Source organism: Austrofundulus limnaeus, unplaced genomic scaffold (assembly GCF_001266775.1).
Source record: "Austrofundulus limnaeus strain Quisiro unplaced genomic scaffold, Austrofundulus_limnaeus-1.0 Scaffold209, whole genome shotgun sequence".
Lineage (NCBI taxonomy): Eukaryota > Metazoa > Chordata > Actinopteri > Cyprinodontiformes > Rivulidae > Austrofundulus > Austrofundulus limnaeus.
In genome coordinates, this window is record NW_013952611.1 from 453,008 (window position 1) to 469,197 (window position 16,190).

Consider the following 16,190-nt stretch of genomic DNA (forward strand, 5'->3'; position numbering starts at 1 on the left):
GTCTGCTTTCAGGAAAGCCCAGTCAGGATAACCACACTGCTCCAGGGCCTGTCGTGTGTGTGATTTCTCTGAGCAGGGTGGTTATGTGAGTATCAGTCACATGGAGGCAGGGCTTAAAAGCCTGATTTTTTTGCCTGAAACTCTCAGACTGAAGAAGTCTCTTGGAGGAGAGACGAAACGTTTCATTAGAGAAGAACCCGTCCAGACGACCTATACATTTTTTTCTTTTTCATTATCTTTATTTTAATCTCATCAAACTTTATTTAAATGACAAAAAAAAACACATCTGTATTCACGTCAACCATCAAATTTCCTTCCAAACAAAAAACACATGGGTACAGTCAGACACAAAAAGTGCAAATTTATGAAGAGTTGATCAAACAAAATCATGTAGGAAGTTCAGTGTAAACCCCACCACCCCACCCACCACCCTTCCCACCCACCCACATCTAGATGTTCACAGTAACATTCCACAAAAAAAACATCCATCCAAAGACAAAACCAGTCCTGAGAAACTAATCTCTATAAAGAACAATGTCCTGTCATATTTTAGTGCAGTGTTCAGTACATAATCTCCAGTGTTTAAAACATCCTTTTAGTAAACAATAAAATGCCCAATTATGGAAAAAAACAAAACAATGTTTAAAAAATGTAAAAATGACAGAAACAATGTGAGCCTGCCAACCACAGTTCTATTTAAACAATCAAAAGGATCTCACAATCTCAGGAACAGCAGATTGTAGCTTTCACAAGATCATGGTTTTGGTATGTGTGGGTACTTTATTTGGACTTTCTGGACAGTCAAGACAGCACAACACCTTCACATGCTATCTATGTGAGTTCTAGCTGTATATCACTTTTGTACATGTTTGGTCTGCTGCTGTCTACTACTAGTTAATTTCACAGCCAGAAAAGCACAGCAAGCTGAAAAAAGCAGCTCTTATATAGGCTCTGGCTACCATGCAGCATTAAGCATCCATACAGAATGCCCTGCTTACTACAGAATCAGCAATATTAGTGAAATGCAAGAAAAGTAAAGTACATTTAAAAAGCAGAAGTGAGCCTTTGTCTTTGAGATATTATCTTTATGCAGATTTCAAACCTTTCATTCTCACCCTTGGGGAGCTTTCTTATAATTTTTCCCAGATTCAATCAGGCACATGTGACAGTCTGCATTGGCATCTTGGACCCTTATTTTCACTCTTTTGATGTTCCAAGGCTGTGTTTGGGCTGAGCGCTGCAGGTTACACATGGTGCTCAGAAGCAGAGACAATCATGTGGGAAACCTCTCAGCTTCATCTGAAAACACGAGCAGAGTTAACACATTATCTAAGAGATTAAAATTGCTGAAGGCAAGACAAAGCAGATTTCCTGACCTGAGGGTGATGGGAGGTTGTCCTCCCCTGTTGGAACAAACTGAAGATCAGACCCCAGAGCTGCTATGGAACTCCTGGGGCGAATGCACCGGTCACCTGAGAAGCTCCTGCGAAGCAATGCCTAAACCCAGAAACATCACACTTGTCAAAATTTCAATCATGTTCCATAATAAAATTGCTTCATCCAAAAAGAAAATAAAAATATATATTTCAATTCCTTTTAGATGTTGAGGTTTTCCAAATCAATCAATATTCCAAAGAAAACTGAGACACTTCTGCAATAAAATATGCAGCTTATTGCTTGCCTTTCGTGTCATGGGGCTGGTGGGTGCAGACGCACTGCTGTACAAACTGAGGCTTGAGTTGGACCTGCTGACAGCCAAACACTTAGTGGTGCTTTCTACTGGTGACAAGTACTTCTCTTTAATCTTCAAGTTGGTTCGACCTTTCACTGTTGATGACACAGCAAGAGAACTTGACAAAATACTGTGAAACCAGTCATTTATCAGCCATTTCAGAGATAATCAACAGCTGTCAATAAAAACTAAAAATTGATAATAGAAGTTAATAAATTACTAAAGATTATTTTATTTATAATGATTTTGGTGTAGAGGATACGCCCATTTCCCCTCACCTCATCCTGCCACTGATTGACCTTTGACCACTTAAAGTCAAAGCCCCCTCCTCTCACAGACTGAATTCTCTTTTCAGCTCTCATGTAGAGCTATTAAAAATAAGCCTTTTCACTGTCCACTTTTCTCTTGGGAAAAGTTCATGTTCTCAAGGATCTGTTATTTTGCTAATAAAACAAGTCAAAACAAATGTTCTGTTTGTTTCTGCTGTTCCACTCACATGGATAATTCAAATGCATCAACCCTTTAAAATGTGTTTGACTTTGTCAGTAATTTCTAAGGGCTCTGTAGTTATTTTATAACTCTGCATTTGATGTGATTATGATGTTTAGATCATGTTTAGAAATGATGATTTAGTATTAACAGAATATGTTTGCTTTAACCAATGCTTATGCCTTTAGCTTTTTACATTTTCTGTTTTTAATGAACATTACTTAATCATTTATTAGTTTACTAATAGAATTCATAATTAATCATTAGTTAATTGAAATATTAGTTTAATGTTTCTCTGAAGAGTTGAGTTAGTCCACTCATAATGTTCATGCTTTGTTTTGCTGATGTCCTTGGGCCTTCACACACAAAGTTACACACACACATACACAGGGTTCTCATGGGAAGTCCCCACATCTGAACACCTCCGGATCACATCGCGCACACACGATTCTTTCTGTTTTATTAAAGGCACAGTGTGTAGGATTTTGTCAATTCTTTCAGCCAAAATTGAGATAATCACTAATGACAATAATAAAAACATGTCTAATCATTGCATACAAATACCTTGTTTTATTATTTTTACCTTATAAAAAGGTGTTTACATCTCCATGGTCACGGGTCGCCAGTACAGGCAGCCGCCAACTTGCACCGCCATCTTGTCTACGAAGGCTCATGAAGGACAAACTGCGGTGGCGGCGTCAAAAACGGTTTTAGTTGTAANATCACTAGCCCTGAAGCTGCTGGTAGACATCACGGTTGGAATTATCAAAGGTTTTTGACACCTGAGAGACACCGTAGCAACTCCTTTGTGTTTGGAAGCGGGGGTGGGGTGGGGGAGGACCAGGGAGGATGATTCAACCACTCAACCACTAGATGTCGTTGAAAACAGCAAATCCTACACACTGTGCCTTTAAAACTGTCTCTTTTCTTCCTGTTCGTCAGTTGTCTCTGTCCTCTGCTGCCAAGCAGGGTGCTGGGCACCTTGCCAGCTCTTGTTCCTTTGCTAGGAACTTTAAATGTTTTTCCTGCAGCATAATTTTCTACCTTTTTACAAGGAAATACCACCTTTTTGTTTCGAGCCTTGTTCTTTCTGAAACGTCAACTTGCTGAGAGTTCCTGGTGGGCCCTGCCGGCTCTGACCTGCTGCCTCGCTGCTAAGACCTAGTTCCAGAAGGCCTTTTTCCACTTGGCTGACAGAGGAGTGCTGCGGTGTTTGTCGTTCAACAGACAGACACCTAGTGAAAAATCTCTGTTCCACTGCCTACTTGCTGCTGGCCCTGGCTAAGGTAAAAAGTTGACGCTCACCCCGGTCCCAGACCTAAAGCTCACAGCCGAACATGACTTACTTAAAAACCTTCAGAAACCTTTAAAAGATACATCCATTTTATTTGTCTGTCTAACTGCTCTCCCTTCTTTCTCTCTTTCTTTCTCTCTCTGTCTGCTCTCCCACCTAAATCAAATACACTCGCACCCACACACACACATTGACCCAAAATGAACATAAATTAATCTGCTTTTGCTTAGATAAACCGTTAGACAAGTTGCTTAAAAGATTAGAAACAATAACGTTTTAGTGAGAGCCCATTTTTATTGTTCATTGTATGTAACTACAAATATTAATCATTCATTAACCTCTTTTAATAAAAGTCAGTTAACTTTAACTGGCCAAAATAAACCTGAACGGCTTTGTTTATTTCTTGTGTTTGTGTCTGATCGTTTATTTTGCATCAACAGAATCATTTACCAAGCCAAGAAGGAAAACTCTCATTAAAAATCATATCCATGGTTTTTAATATGGGGTTTTCTACTACATTGGTGTTATCCAAAACAAATCACAATTCAATTATATGTTAATTGTTGAAATTTAGTATCTGCCATAAAGAGAATTTTGGGTAAAAAATCTATAATGTAGTCTCAGAATGATTATACAATCAGAATTAAATTTTCAATCCTGTCTTCATCCAGGATTCTGAACAAGCATGTTTAACAAGTACTTTAAATGGTAAATGTACATTGTTTGTCATCAATGCATGATCCCATGCAATGATGAATTTTGTGCTCTGCATTTGACCCATAACATGTGAGAAACACCCAAGTAGAGCAGCAGGCAGCTATGTAGGCGCAGGGAGCAATTGCGGGTTAGATGTCTTGCTCAAGGACTCTGCAACATGTGGGTATGGCAGGGAGTCAAACCTGTGACTTTCTGGTCCTAAGTCGGCAGCTCCACCCCCTTTTTTTATTAAGCATGTTTAACATCCATCCATCCATTGATTAATTATCTATACCGGCTTCTTCCTCTCAGGGTCACGGGGGGTCACTGGTACCCATATCTAGCAGTCACAGTTCGAGGGGCAGGGTACATCCTGGACAAGCCTCCAGTCCATCACAGGGACACAGACAACCAATCACTCTCTCACTCACATCTATGGACAATTTAGAGTTACCAATTAACCTAACAGCATGTTTAACAATTACTTGTTATTGGCTTTGAGTGTAAAACAGGGCTATTCAACTGGCGGCCCGCAGGCCAAATCTGGCCCGTGAGTGACCAAAGTTCGGCCTACCAATTGGTTCATTCATCTCTTAAGCCCAAACCTCCGGTTTTCTACTTTAATTACTCTAAGTTCCTTTAGTTAGACATAGACATGTTTGGTATCTACAGAAACGTCAGAATCTTGGCTAGAAGCTGGTATAAACCATTTCTATGCACAATCAAGACAGTTAAAACTACAAGCAGTTGAAGATAGAACTATGAAAGTGAAAATAAAATTGGTTTAAAAATTTGACAAGTCAGAGATGTCAAAATAATATATGTGTCAATTAGGAGGCATAATGTATTCTTTTTGTTTTTGATACTGTTGAATTATGACTACTTTTATAGGGTTCTGTGTGTTATATTCATGATTAAATGCAGCAAAATAAACAATTTCAAAGATAACAGATCTTTGTAATACTTGATTTATTTACATAATAACTTAAATTGCTGGATGTTCGGCTCCTGAGCTGTTGACCTGCAGTAACTGTGGCCCCCGGAACAATTTAGTTGAATGGCCCTGGTGTAAAATATATTGTCTTAATTGGTTGATGATGAAGATTTGTGGGTATATTATTTGCACTGATCCGAAAACAATATTTCTTTTAGCATACCCGCTGAAGGTAAGACTGCAACCAATGCTTGGCTGGACTGAACTCACCACACTGCTGCACTAACAAGCCAGAACAGACTATCTGCTCAGGAAACTCAGGTCCTTTTGAGTGCAGGGAAACTTATCAAGACCTTCTATAACACTACTGTGGCATCAGCCATTTTCTACAGTGTGGTGTGCTAGGAAGCATCACAGCTAGTGATGGGATAAATGGCTCTTTGAAGGGATCCGGATTTTGGGGAGCCATTTGTTTCATAGGGCCGTTCAAAAGAGCCGTTCGATTTTGAAGGAGTTACGTCATCACGTAGGGAAATACATCATCACATACAGCGATGTGATCATGCTACGTGGGTGGAACCATGTGTTTTGTCAAGCAGAAACCCCCCTCCCCATTTTCCGTCAACTTCTGTACTCCACCGCTCTGCCTGTTTTCTGTGAAAAAGCAAAGCAGGAGCGATTTAAAGATGAAGAAATGAAGATTATATGAGGAACAAAATAAATAAAACTACAAATGGCTCATTACTGCCTGTGACTCTGCTCCTATCGTTTGTTGTAAAAAGCCGTTCAAAATAATTGGATTGTTTGTGAACATCACATCACTAATCACAGCAGCTGACAGAAGATCAGAGGACAAACTGATCAGGAATGCCAGCTCTGTGTATATGTGTGTGTGTTTATTTATATGTGCGTATGGGTATATGTACATACATCTGTTTAAGTTTGGTTGCTGGGTGTTTGCTCTCTTCATTTGCTGATGGTCAGATGTTGGGTGTGCTGTCCTGTATGTTATTGGTGTTCATTTCACATTGTATAATTTCTATCAGTTTCTCTCTTTACTATTCTTATATTTCTCTTCTACTTTTTCTTTTTCTTCTTTACTACAGTATAAAAAAGCCACTGATGATGCAGAAATTAAGAAACTAACATTCAGTTTTGTTTTCTACTGAAGTGGCAAAAAAAAGGAATGCCAGCTCTGTCCTGGTGTGTCCTCTTGATTGATAGATAAAACAATTTTCCCCTGAGTGTCAGACAACCCTCCTCTCTTCCTGTTTTTAAATCTCTTTTAACACACCTTTATTCTTAGGCTTTTAACCCACTGTGCTCTTGTGTAAACACACCTGATGTGAACCTGGTATGTGTTGTGTGTTTGTTTTAATATCTTAACTTATTTGTGTCTTATTGTACAGCACTTTGATTGATTGATTGATTGATTGATTGATTGGTTGATTGATTGATTGATTGATTGGTTGATTGATTGATTGATTGGTTGATTGATTGATTGATTGATTGATTGATTGATTGATTGATTGATTGATTGATTGATTGATTGATTGATTGATTGATTGATTGACTGATTGGTTGGTTGNGATTGATTGATTGATTGATTGATTGATTGATTGATTGATTGATTGATTGATTGATTGATTGACTGATTGGTTGGTTGATTGATTGATTGATTGATTGATTGGTTCATTGGTTGATTGATTGATTGATTGATTGATTGATTGATTGATTGATTGATTGATTGATTGATTGATTGATTGATTGATTGATTGATTGATTGATTGATTGTGGTGTGATAGAGGACAGTGAGGGCCCAGCTCTCATTTATGTTACTGGTATACTTTGGTTTGTGAAAAAAGAAAACTGTTACAAACCTCTGCAGGGGTCATTTTTCACCAGGAACTCATCAAGAGCAGTCCAGCCTCCTCCAACTCTGACCATCAATGTGCTGCGCAGGATTCGAACCATTCGTAAATGTTGAGAATCTCCAAACTGCAGCAAACCATGAAGATAACACATATAAGCTTAAATTTGAATGTAGTTCTCTATCTCCATCTTCTACTGCTTATCCATATTCAATTAAATTTAGTTTATTTATATTGCACCAAGTCACAACAAACATTGTCTCTGGGCACTGTACAAAAAACAATTTATGGAATGAAGCTAGCAGATTGTGTTGAATCGTCACTTCATAGGCAGGTTGAAACCCAGAGAGAAACTCAGACATCCCTCTACCCAGCAACACCAGCTTCTCCTGGGTGACCCCTAGGTGTTCCCTGGCCAGAGAAGATAGATGATTCCTCCAGTGAGATCTGGGTCAGACCTTGGCCTCTTCTCACTTGGACATGCTTGGAAAACCTTCAAAGGTACGCATCCAGAAGGCATCCTAATCAGATGCCCAAACCACCTCAACTGATTCCTTTCGATGCAAGGAAGTGCCTTTACTTTGCGCTACCCCCAGATGATGAAGCTCCTCAGCCTATCTCTAAGACTGAGCCTGGCTACCCTACAAAGGAAGCTCATTTTGGATGCTTGTATCTGCAATCTTTTTATTTCTGTCATGATCCATACCTCAAGGCCATAAGTGATGGTTGGAATGTAGTAAATCAAGAGCTTGGCCTTTCAACTCAACTTTTATTTTACCAAGACCAATGGCAGAAACATGGCCTGATTTGTTGATACTCCCACTCAATCCGATCATAACTCGTGAACAAGATGCCCAGATGCTTGAACTCCTCTACCTGAGGGATAGACTTCACACCTGACCCAGAGGGGGCATTCTACTTATTTTGGGTTAAGAACTATGCACTTGGAGGAGCTAGCGTTTAAACCAGCTGCTTCACACTTGGCTGCAAACCGCCCCAGTGCACATTGAAAGTCATGATGCACTGATGCCAACAGAACTACATCATCTGCATAAAGTAGAGACAAAACTCTGGGATTCCCAAACCAGACACCCTCCTCTTCACAAATGCATACATGAACAACACAAGCACTAGATAGAAGATAAGGGTAACTCTGTTGGAGTTCAATCTGTGCTGAGAATGAGCTCAATTTTGTGCCAAAACTGCAGACACAGCTCATGCTTTGGTTATACAAAGACTGGGTAGCCCTTAAAAGCTATCCTGGCATCCTATACTCCAGCAAAAGCCACAACAGAATGCCTCTGGAAACTTTGTAAAAAGCCTTCTCTAGGTCTACAAAACACATGTAGTTTGGCAAGTCAAACCCCTATGACCCCCTTTACCCAAGGGTAAAGATCTGTTCCATGACCAAGATGAAAGCTGCACTGCTCATCAGGAATCAGAAGTTCAACAACCAATCAGAGAATCCCTTCTAATACTCTGAGGTAAACTTTTCGGGGGAGGATGAGTAGTGTGATCCCACAATAGTTGGAACACCATCTTCAGTCTCTCTTTTTATAAATGGAAACTACAACCCTGTTTTGCCACTCAACATGCATTTTCTTAGGTCATGTTCACACATCATAGTTTGGTAGACTCGGTTGATTGGGGACCAAAATTGCAAGATTTGTTTACGTTTTCAATTGGGGCGGTCTGCATTCACATTGCAATTTGTCAAATGAACTAAACCCTGTGGACAACCTGTTCCGCCCCTCACCTGTGGTGGCGCTGCACCAAGAACCACTGAAGGAATCAACATGAAAACCTCAGAAGAAGACATGGAGCACCCCTTCCTTCTTCACAAAATGTATACAAACATTGAGTGATGTCAGATTTTAGAGGCTGTAGAATTTATTTATTTATTGGTTTCAGCAAATGTGCCAAACAAATAGTCTTCAACAATGGGATCAACATGAGTGGAAGATGAGGCGGAATCACAAAGAATATTGTTTTCCCACACAGGGAGCTGAGACGGCTCCATGTGAGGTGGCTTTCACAGAGCAGGAGCGCATCCAACTTCACAGCAGTGATGTTCACCTTATACAGACATCCAGCTAGATATTTGAGTAATTTTTATTACTATTATTACTCAGAATGATCTGCATTATAGGCCGTTTCCTGCTTTTGGAGTGGCCTCTGGTCTGCTTAGCACTCACACATGCAATCAAACCGCTCCAGAGTACGCTTCAACTGAACCAAGACCTACCTTTACAGGCAGACCAGAGTTCGCATTTTTGGTCCAAATCAGAGTTTGATTATGCGTTTACACTTACCCAAACGAACCAGACTTTCCAGGCAAACAAACTAGAGTTTGATTAAAGCAGACTAAACAGGACTGGTGTGAATGCACTCTTAGGCCTCCATGTAACATTGAAGAGAACTTTCAACAATGATAGTTTCACAAAATCCAGAGCCTTCAGTGTCTCAGGGTTAAATCGTTCACCCCCGACACCCTGGGAGCTTTTTTGACTACCTTGGTGACCTCTGCCATGGTAATGAATTTTTCTTCCACTGAGTCCTAAGAATCTGCCACCTCAATGTTAGACATAGCAGATGAATGAAAGAGATTCTTGAAAAGCTCCTTCCACCGGGCGTTGGAGGTGACACTTCAAAACTTCTGCAACATTCACTGCTTTAAATTGTCAGACTGTTTTTTGTACATATTACATTTTATGTTTACACCAAAGAGGAAGGTAAACCAGTAACTTATAAATGTAAGGATAAGGTATTTCAGTGTCTAAAAGAAAACTCACTCTGTATCTGTTGGCACTTATTTGCTCCACTTGGAACTTCTTAGGGCAGTTACATAGGGACACCTGTCGACTCACCTACGAAAGAATAAAAAAATGAAAGGCAATAGATACCCCACTTTAAATTTAAATGATACTGCACACTCAGTCCCTACCTCTTCATTGATCTGATCTGCATCCAGTGTTTTCCTGTAGGGGTCCCTGCTAGGATGGAGCGCACTTACAAATTCATAGTAGTCAATGAAGCCATCGTTGTTCATATCAAAAATGTTTGCCACTGCATTCATCTCCAGAGAATTTGTTGGAAATTCTACAATTAAGGAAGTGAATGAAAGAAATAGGAAAACTATAGATTTTGACATTTAACACTTGTGAAAATTCATGACCACCAACAGTCTTACTAGAAGCAAGAACATAATCAATGAACTCTTTCTGGCTGATCCGTCCATCTTGGTCTCGGTCAATGGTCCGGAACACGTCTAAAATTCGAGACTTCATATGGCTGATCCACTGCATGTAACGCTTTCGCCAAATATTGAAGTCAAAGTTGGCAAATTCCTCCATCTGACAGAAAATAAAAAAAAAACAGTCACAAAACTTTTCCTAAGGTTATCTCTGCTACAGTGGTCATCATTATTGTAGTATGTATTGAGCCATTTTGAAAAAGCCACAATAACCTCTTTGAGCATTTGCTGGTGTTGTTCTAAGCGACTTTGTCTTGCTGCAGCCAGGTACCAAAGTTTCTGCCACTGACTGACCAGCTGAGTAAGCGGTGGAGTCTGGGGATCAAGGTGCTCAAGGGGGACAGGTATAATGGGTGGCAGCTTCATCGTGCTCCTTCTCTCTGCATGGAAAATTAGTCATGTGAGTATTATCTTTGATCAAATAGTACCTGTTTTACACATTTTCAGATGGTCATCAAGCTAGCAATGCTTTTAATGTTTGTCTGATTACTCTAATTTGTTGTAAACTGTACTGTTTTCTTACTTGTGAGTGGCCGCTTGCTGGGGGAAACGTGGTGCTTGGGAGAGCTCTTGTGTTTGCAGGATTTTGTGGCATGTTCAATTTCTGGAAACTGTTTGTTCATTTCCTCTATAAACATCTGCAGAGAGCAGCAAATAGTTCATTAAATGGCATCACTAATGTATGTAGTCTCTATTTTCAATGGATTAGGTTTACAACAGCCTGTCTACACCTCTATTTGGATTCAGTGCTGTTGAATTCAGTTGAATTCAATGCAATTCAATATATAAATCGGAAATGAGATGAAATCATATTAAACAAATCTGGAAATCATTACAGTTTGGCACATACAAAGCTTTGTTTTGTGTTTTGCATAGTCAGAACAAAAAATTAAAAACAAATTACATTTTGAAAGCTTTATAACAATAAGGAATCAACAGAGAGGAAACGGAAGGTAAACTGTGGATATAAAACATCACTTCATCAAAAAAATATGAAAAAGTTATGAGAAAGTCATCAGATATCTTCACCTTTGTGAAGTAAAAGTATAAAGTTACTGAAGTTATTTGTTTTGGATGAAATTCAAAAGGCACCATTGTTATTTGTGTCACTAATGTAATAAATAAATAAATAAATAAATAAATAAATAAATAAATAAATAAATAAATAAATAAATAAATCCAAACATTTCTGCAGTCATAGGTTAACCCACCTAGAAAGATGCTAGTTAGCATATTATAAAATGATCATTAAAATATTTTACTGTTACTTCCACCCATGACCTACAATGAAAACAGTAGCTTAATAAAGACATACAGACCACTGGGAGGTGATGTTCATCAAATCTGTTAAACTTTGATCAATATTTTTGAAAGTTTCTAATCCCCAATGGTAATTGTTTGTTGTCAGTAATACTTGACAGACCACAGTATTTTGGCACTAAATTTTTCAAAGCCATATTGTTTTGTCTTCTAATTAGGATTTTAAGCAAACACTGGTGGAAGTGAGTTGACTAGCAGGAAAGTAGAAGGGTTGTTTTCACCAAAAAGATGTTGGAAGCATAGGTCAAAGGTTGAAAATGCAGACTGTGTTGCTCTGTGATGCTTTGAAGTATCTAGAAAGGTAAGTGAATTTGTATTTTGTGTAGCTCAAAATGACCGAGGAGAGAAATACTATACCTTGTGCTGCTCAATAAGTTTTTGGTTTTGCTCTGTGGTTTCAGGCAGAGACTCTTGATCTCTCAGGGTGACAGCTTCTTCTGCTGATGAGATCCAGTCCAATAATCTCTGAACTTCTTCTTTTTTTGCATCCAGTGCTGCCAAGCTGTCCTGGATCTTCTGGTTCTGCTGCTGGGCCCAGGTCTGAACCTGGCTCAGAAAACACATTTCACAGTGTCAGGACCTGTTTCATTTCTTATTCACTGATGGTAACAGTTAACTTGATGATAATATAGCTCATTTGGAAGGAAATTGAAATGTTTGCATGATTATTTTAGCATGAAGGAACTCACCTCCTCATAACGAGTTTTAGTTACGCTGATCCAAGATTTGAGAGTTATAATGGCGTCTGGGTGACACAAGGTTAAAATCTCCTCACCCAGACTCTGGATGTTTTCTAAGTCCTCTGTTTGAGTCTGCAAGGCAGCCACTGATTCCTATGGGGGTAAAGACAAAAAAATGCTACATCTTTTATTCAGTGTCATGAGCTTTTTGTTTGTTTGTTTGTTTGTTTGTTTGTTTGTTTGTTTGTTTGTTTGTTTGTTTGTTTGCTTGTTTGTTTGTTTATTTGTTTCACACAAACAACAATTTGTACTTACATGCCTAAAATTTATTTTTTACCCTAAACAGTTAAAATCCTTGATGTCACAGTCATCTCCATCACACCTGAGTTTATCTTTCTTTAGCCAACTCCTTATCAACACCTATGACATCCCCAGAAGGAGATAGGGTGGGAAACAGGATTTTCCCAATCAGTTCCTGGTAAAACTGACCTTGTGTTGTCTGTAGAAGGCCCTCAAACCATCCTCCTCTTCAGGCATGACCCCATATTTCAGAATTCTCTCCGCTTCAGTGAGCCTCTCCATGAAAGAGTGTACAAGACCATCAAACTTCTCAGACTGAGAAGAACAGAAACAATGGCACAAATAAAAAAGTTAAGAGTTTTAAAAAGTAGTTTCACATTATTTTCATGGTTGTGCAACTATGGGGTGCCAAGTGTAAAGTAAAATTGTATAAAAATGTCACTAACACATTTTTATTGTTTAGCTCACATTCTGAGTGTAAAATCCTACTTTTCCATAACATTTTATTATTTGGCTTACTGTTCTGACATTTAGCCGGTTTTATTAACTAAATGTTAATTTTAAATGTTAAGTAATACACTGTATGTGTCCTCTTCAGGCATGACCCCATATTTCAGAATTCTCTCTGCTTCAGTGAGTATTAACAAATCAGGTGGCAGGATGCCACATTGTATAATGTCATCCTGTGTGTTACTAAAATAGCACTCATTTTCCAATAACTTTATGTTAATAGTGTTAATAGTTAATAGTTAATAGCACTAGATATTTGCAATAATTATATCTTAATAGTGAGTTTGTAATGGTCTCAAAGTTGTTAGCGCCCATTAGCATAATTTCATCCTTTGTGTTACTAAAAATAGCACTGCACAATTTTCCATTTTGCTTGGTTAAATATAGTGTATACACACATTTTTCCCATAATGTTTGCACTTTAGGACTTTCCGATATTTAATTAAATACTTTGTGACTGTTGTAAATGCATTAGTATTTTCACATATGTAGCTGCATATTTATCTGTTGCAGACCACACACACAAACATATCGGCATTACTGCCAATATCCACATGTTCACCTGTAAATTGAAAATGAATGGGTAAGCTGTGACATTTACAAAGACTCTACAACTTTCCAGTCTCCAAATCTTTGACCAAAATCGCTTGTCCATGTTGGACACTTAAACCAGATCTATGTAGGAGTGTTCTGCTACACTTAACACTTTGACTTCATACCTATACATGAGAACAGCTGTTGTGTATTTGTAAGCAGTACCTGCTGAAGTGCAGCCTCTAGCCTGTCCTGTTTGCTGACTGACAGCTTGCACACAGACTCCCAGCGTCCCCCCAATTCATCCATCTGCTCCTGCAGCCAATGGGCATCTGCCATGCTGCTCCGGGTCAGATCCCTCACAGAGCGCTTCAAGGTCCTTATACAACCGGCTCGTTTTCCTAGCTCTTTCTGGAAAGCCTGGAAAAAATAAAACAAAATGTTATTTCATTTTCCTAAAAACAGCATGATAGTTTATAATAAATATTAGCACTAGTTCTGTGAGAAGAAAAGACATGCTTCTGTAGTAGATATGTTGTACACTGTTTGAATCTCACTTGAATCTTACTGAATTTCTCTAAGTTGTTTTGATAAATCTTTAGCTCAGTTGGGATCTGAATTTGTCCATTTGTGTGAAAGCTGTACCTTATGCTTGTCAATGAGATTGTTGACTGTGTCTTTGTCGCCACCAACAGGAACATCTTCAGCAAGCTGAGGCTCAGCTCTGTACAGCCAGTCATTCAGTGCTTGCAGGGCATCGGTAAATCTTCCTGAGAACAGCAGTGCTTCTTCTAGCCTATGCTGTCTAGAAAGTAAAAAGTATTGTGAATACAGCCTAGGGTGAAACCTTTGAAACAGGACTAGAAAGTCAAAAAATTTCTCTCACTTTGAGACAAAGCCAACCGAGACAGACACACTCCACCACATTGCACACAGCAGCTTCACCCTCATGGTGGAGGAGAGGGAGGTGAGGAACACGCTGCAAGCTGTGAAACCGAGGAAGGCCACCGGACCAGATGGTATTTCCGGATGGGTGCTAAAGGTGTGTGCAGCTCAGCTGGTGGGAGTTTTTACTAGGATCTTTAACCAGTCTCTGTCACAGGCCTCGTACCACCCTGCCTGAAATCCTCCATCATCATTCCGCTGCCCAAGACGTCATCAGTTTCCAACCTGGATGACTACAGACTCGTTGCCCTCACCCCAGTGGTGATGAAGTGCTTTGAGAGGTTGGTCCAGAGCCACATCAACTCTCTCATCCCTTCCACATTTGACCCACACCAGTTTGTCTACAGGGCCAACAGATCCAAAGAGGACGCCATAGCCACAGCTCTCCACACAGCACTATCCCATATGGAGCAGCAGGGGAGCTATGCGAGGCTTCTCTTTGTGGATTATAGTTCCGCATTTAACACCATCCTGCCCAACAGGCTGGTGTCCAGACTAGTGGATCTGAGTTTTCCACTCTCCACCTGCAGCTGGATCAAGGATTTCCTCACCAACTGCACCCAGAAGGTCAGGGTGGGCCCTTACACCTCAACGGCCCTCAGCATCAGTACAGGTTCCCCACAGGGCTGTGTACTGAGCCCACTGCTCTACACCTTGTACACCCATGACTGTACCGCTGCCCACCATASCAACACCACTATCAAGTTTGCTGATGACACCACAGTGGTGGGGCTCATCTCTGGGGGAGACGAGTCTGCTTACAGCGATAAGGTGGAGTGATTAACGGTGTGGTGCAGAGACAACAACCTGATTCTGAACACAACAAAACCTAAGGAACTTGTTGTTGACTTCAAGAGGAAACAGACTGACATCCAGCCGTTACATATCATGGGGACTGTGTGGAGAGGGTCTCGGACTTTCGCTTCCTGGGGGTTCCCCTCTCAGAGGACTTAAGCTGGGGCTTTAACACCAAGGAGCTGGTGAAGAAGGCCCAGCAGAGACTCTACTTAATGAGGGTCCTTAAAAGAAATAACATCACCCAGAGACTGCTGGTGGCCTTCTACTGCTGCTCCATTGAAAGTGTCTGTGTGAGTGGTTCTCTAGCTGCACAGTAGCTCAGAAGAAAGCACTCCAGAGAATCATAAAGGTGGCTCAGGACATTATTGGGTGCCCTCTGCCGTCTCTGGAGGAATTGCACAGGATGCGTTGCCTCCAGAGAGCACGACACATATACAGAGACTCATCACACCCCGGGAACAGTTTGTTCGTCCAACTACCATCAGGTAGAAGGTTCAGGACTGTTAGGACCAGAATGAACAGACTCAAGAACAGTTTCTATTCAACAGCAGTTAGACTTCTAAGCACACATGGTTAACTTGGCAGCACTACGGTTATGAGCAATAATGTCCACCTGACACTTTGATATGGCTGCTACTGTAGTTTTTTTTACTTTTTTCTTATTTTATCTTACTTTTTTATTATATTTTTACTTCTTTATTTTATCTTTTTAATGTTCTGATTTATTTGCACTACAGGAGCTGCAAAATTATTTCATTGTTCATTGTCTGTGGACCGCAGTGTTCTTTTCGGTGCAACAATGACAATAAAGATTTATCTATCTATTATTATATT

The 16,190-nt window shown here is 39.8% G+C and overlaps 1 protein-coding gene across 1 annotated transcript in view; it reads right to left on the minus strand.

The window, feature by feature from the left end:
* Window positions 1–757: 757 nt before the first annotated feature.
* macf1b (microtubule actin crosslinking factor 1b) overlaps window positions 758–16,190 on the minus strand; it is a gene marked incomplete at its 5' end in the record, with an annotated part of 45,934 nt that continues 30,501 nt past the window's right edge. Inside the window, 14 exon segments of the mRNA XM_014019107.1 lie at window positions 758–1,299; window positions 1,377–1,497; window positions 1,682–1,827; window positions 7,026–7,143; window positions 9,809–9,883; window positions 9,961–10,115; window positions 10,207–10,369; window positions 10,483–10,649; window positions 10,793–10,907; window positions 11,947–12,135; window positions 12,279–12,422; window positions 12,759–12,884; window positions 13,839–14,033; window positions 14,259–14,418. Coding sequence (XP_013874561.1) covers window positions 1,274–1,299; window positions 1,377–1,497; window positions 1,682–1,827; window positions 7,026–7,143; window positions 9,809–9,883; window positions 9,961–10,115; window positions 10,207–10,369; window positions 10,483–10,649; window positions 10,793–10,907; window positions 11,947–12,135; window positions 12,279–12,422; window positions 12,759–12,884; window positions 13,839–14,033; window positions 14,259–14,418 — 1,900 coding nt within the window.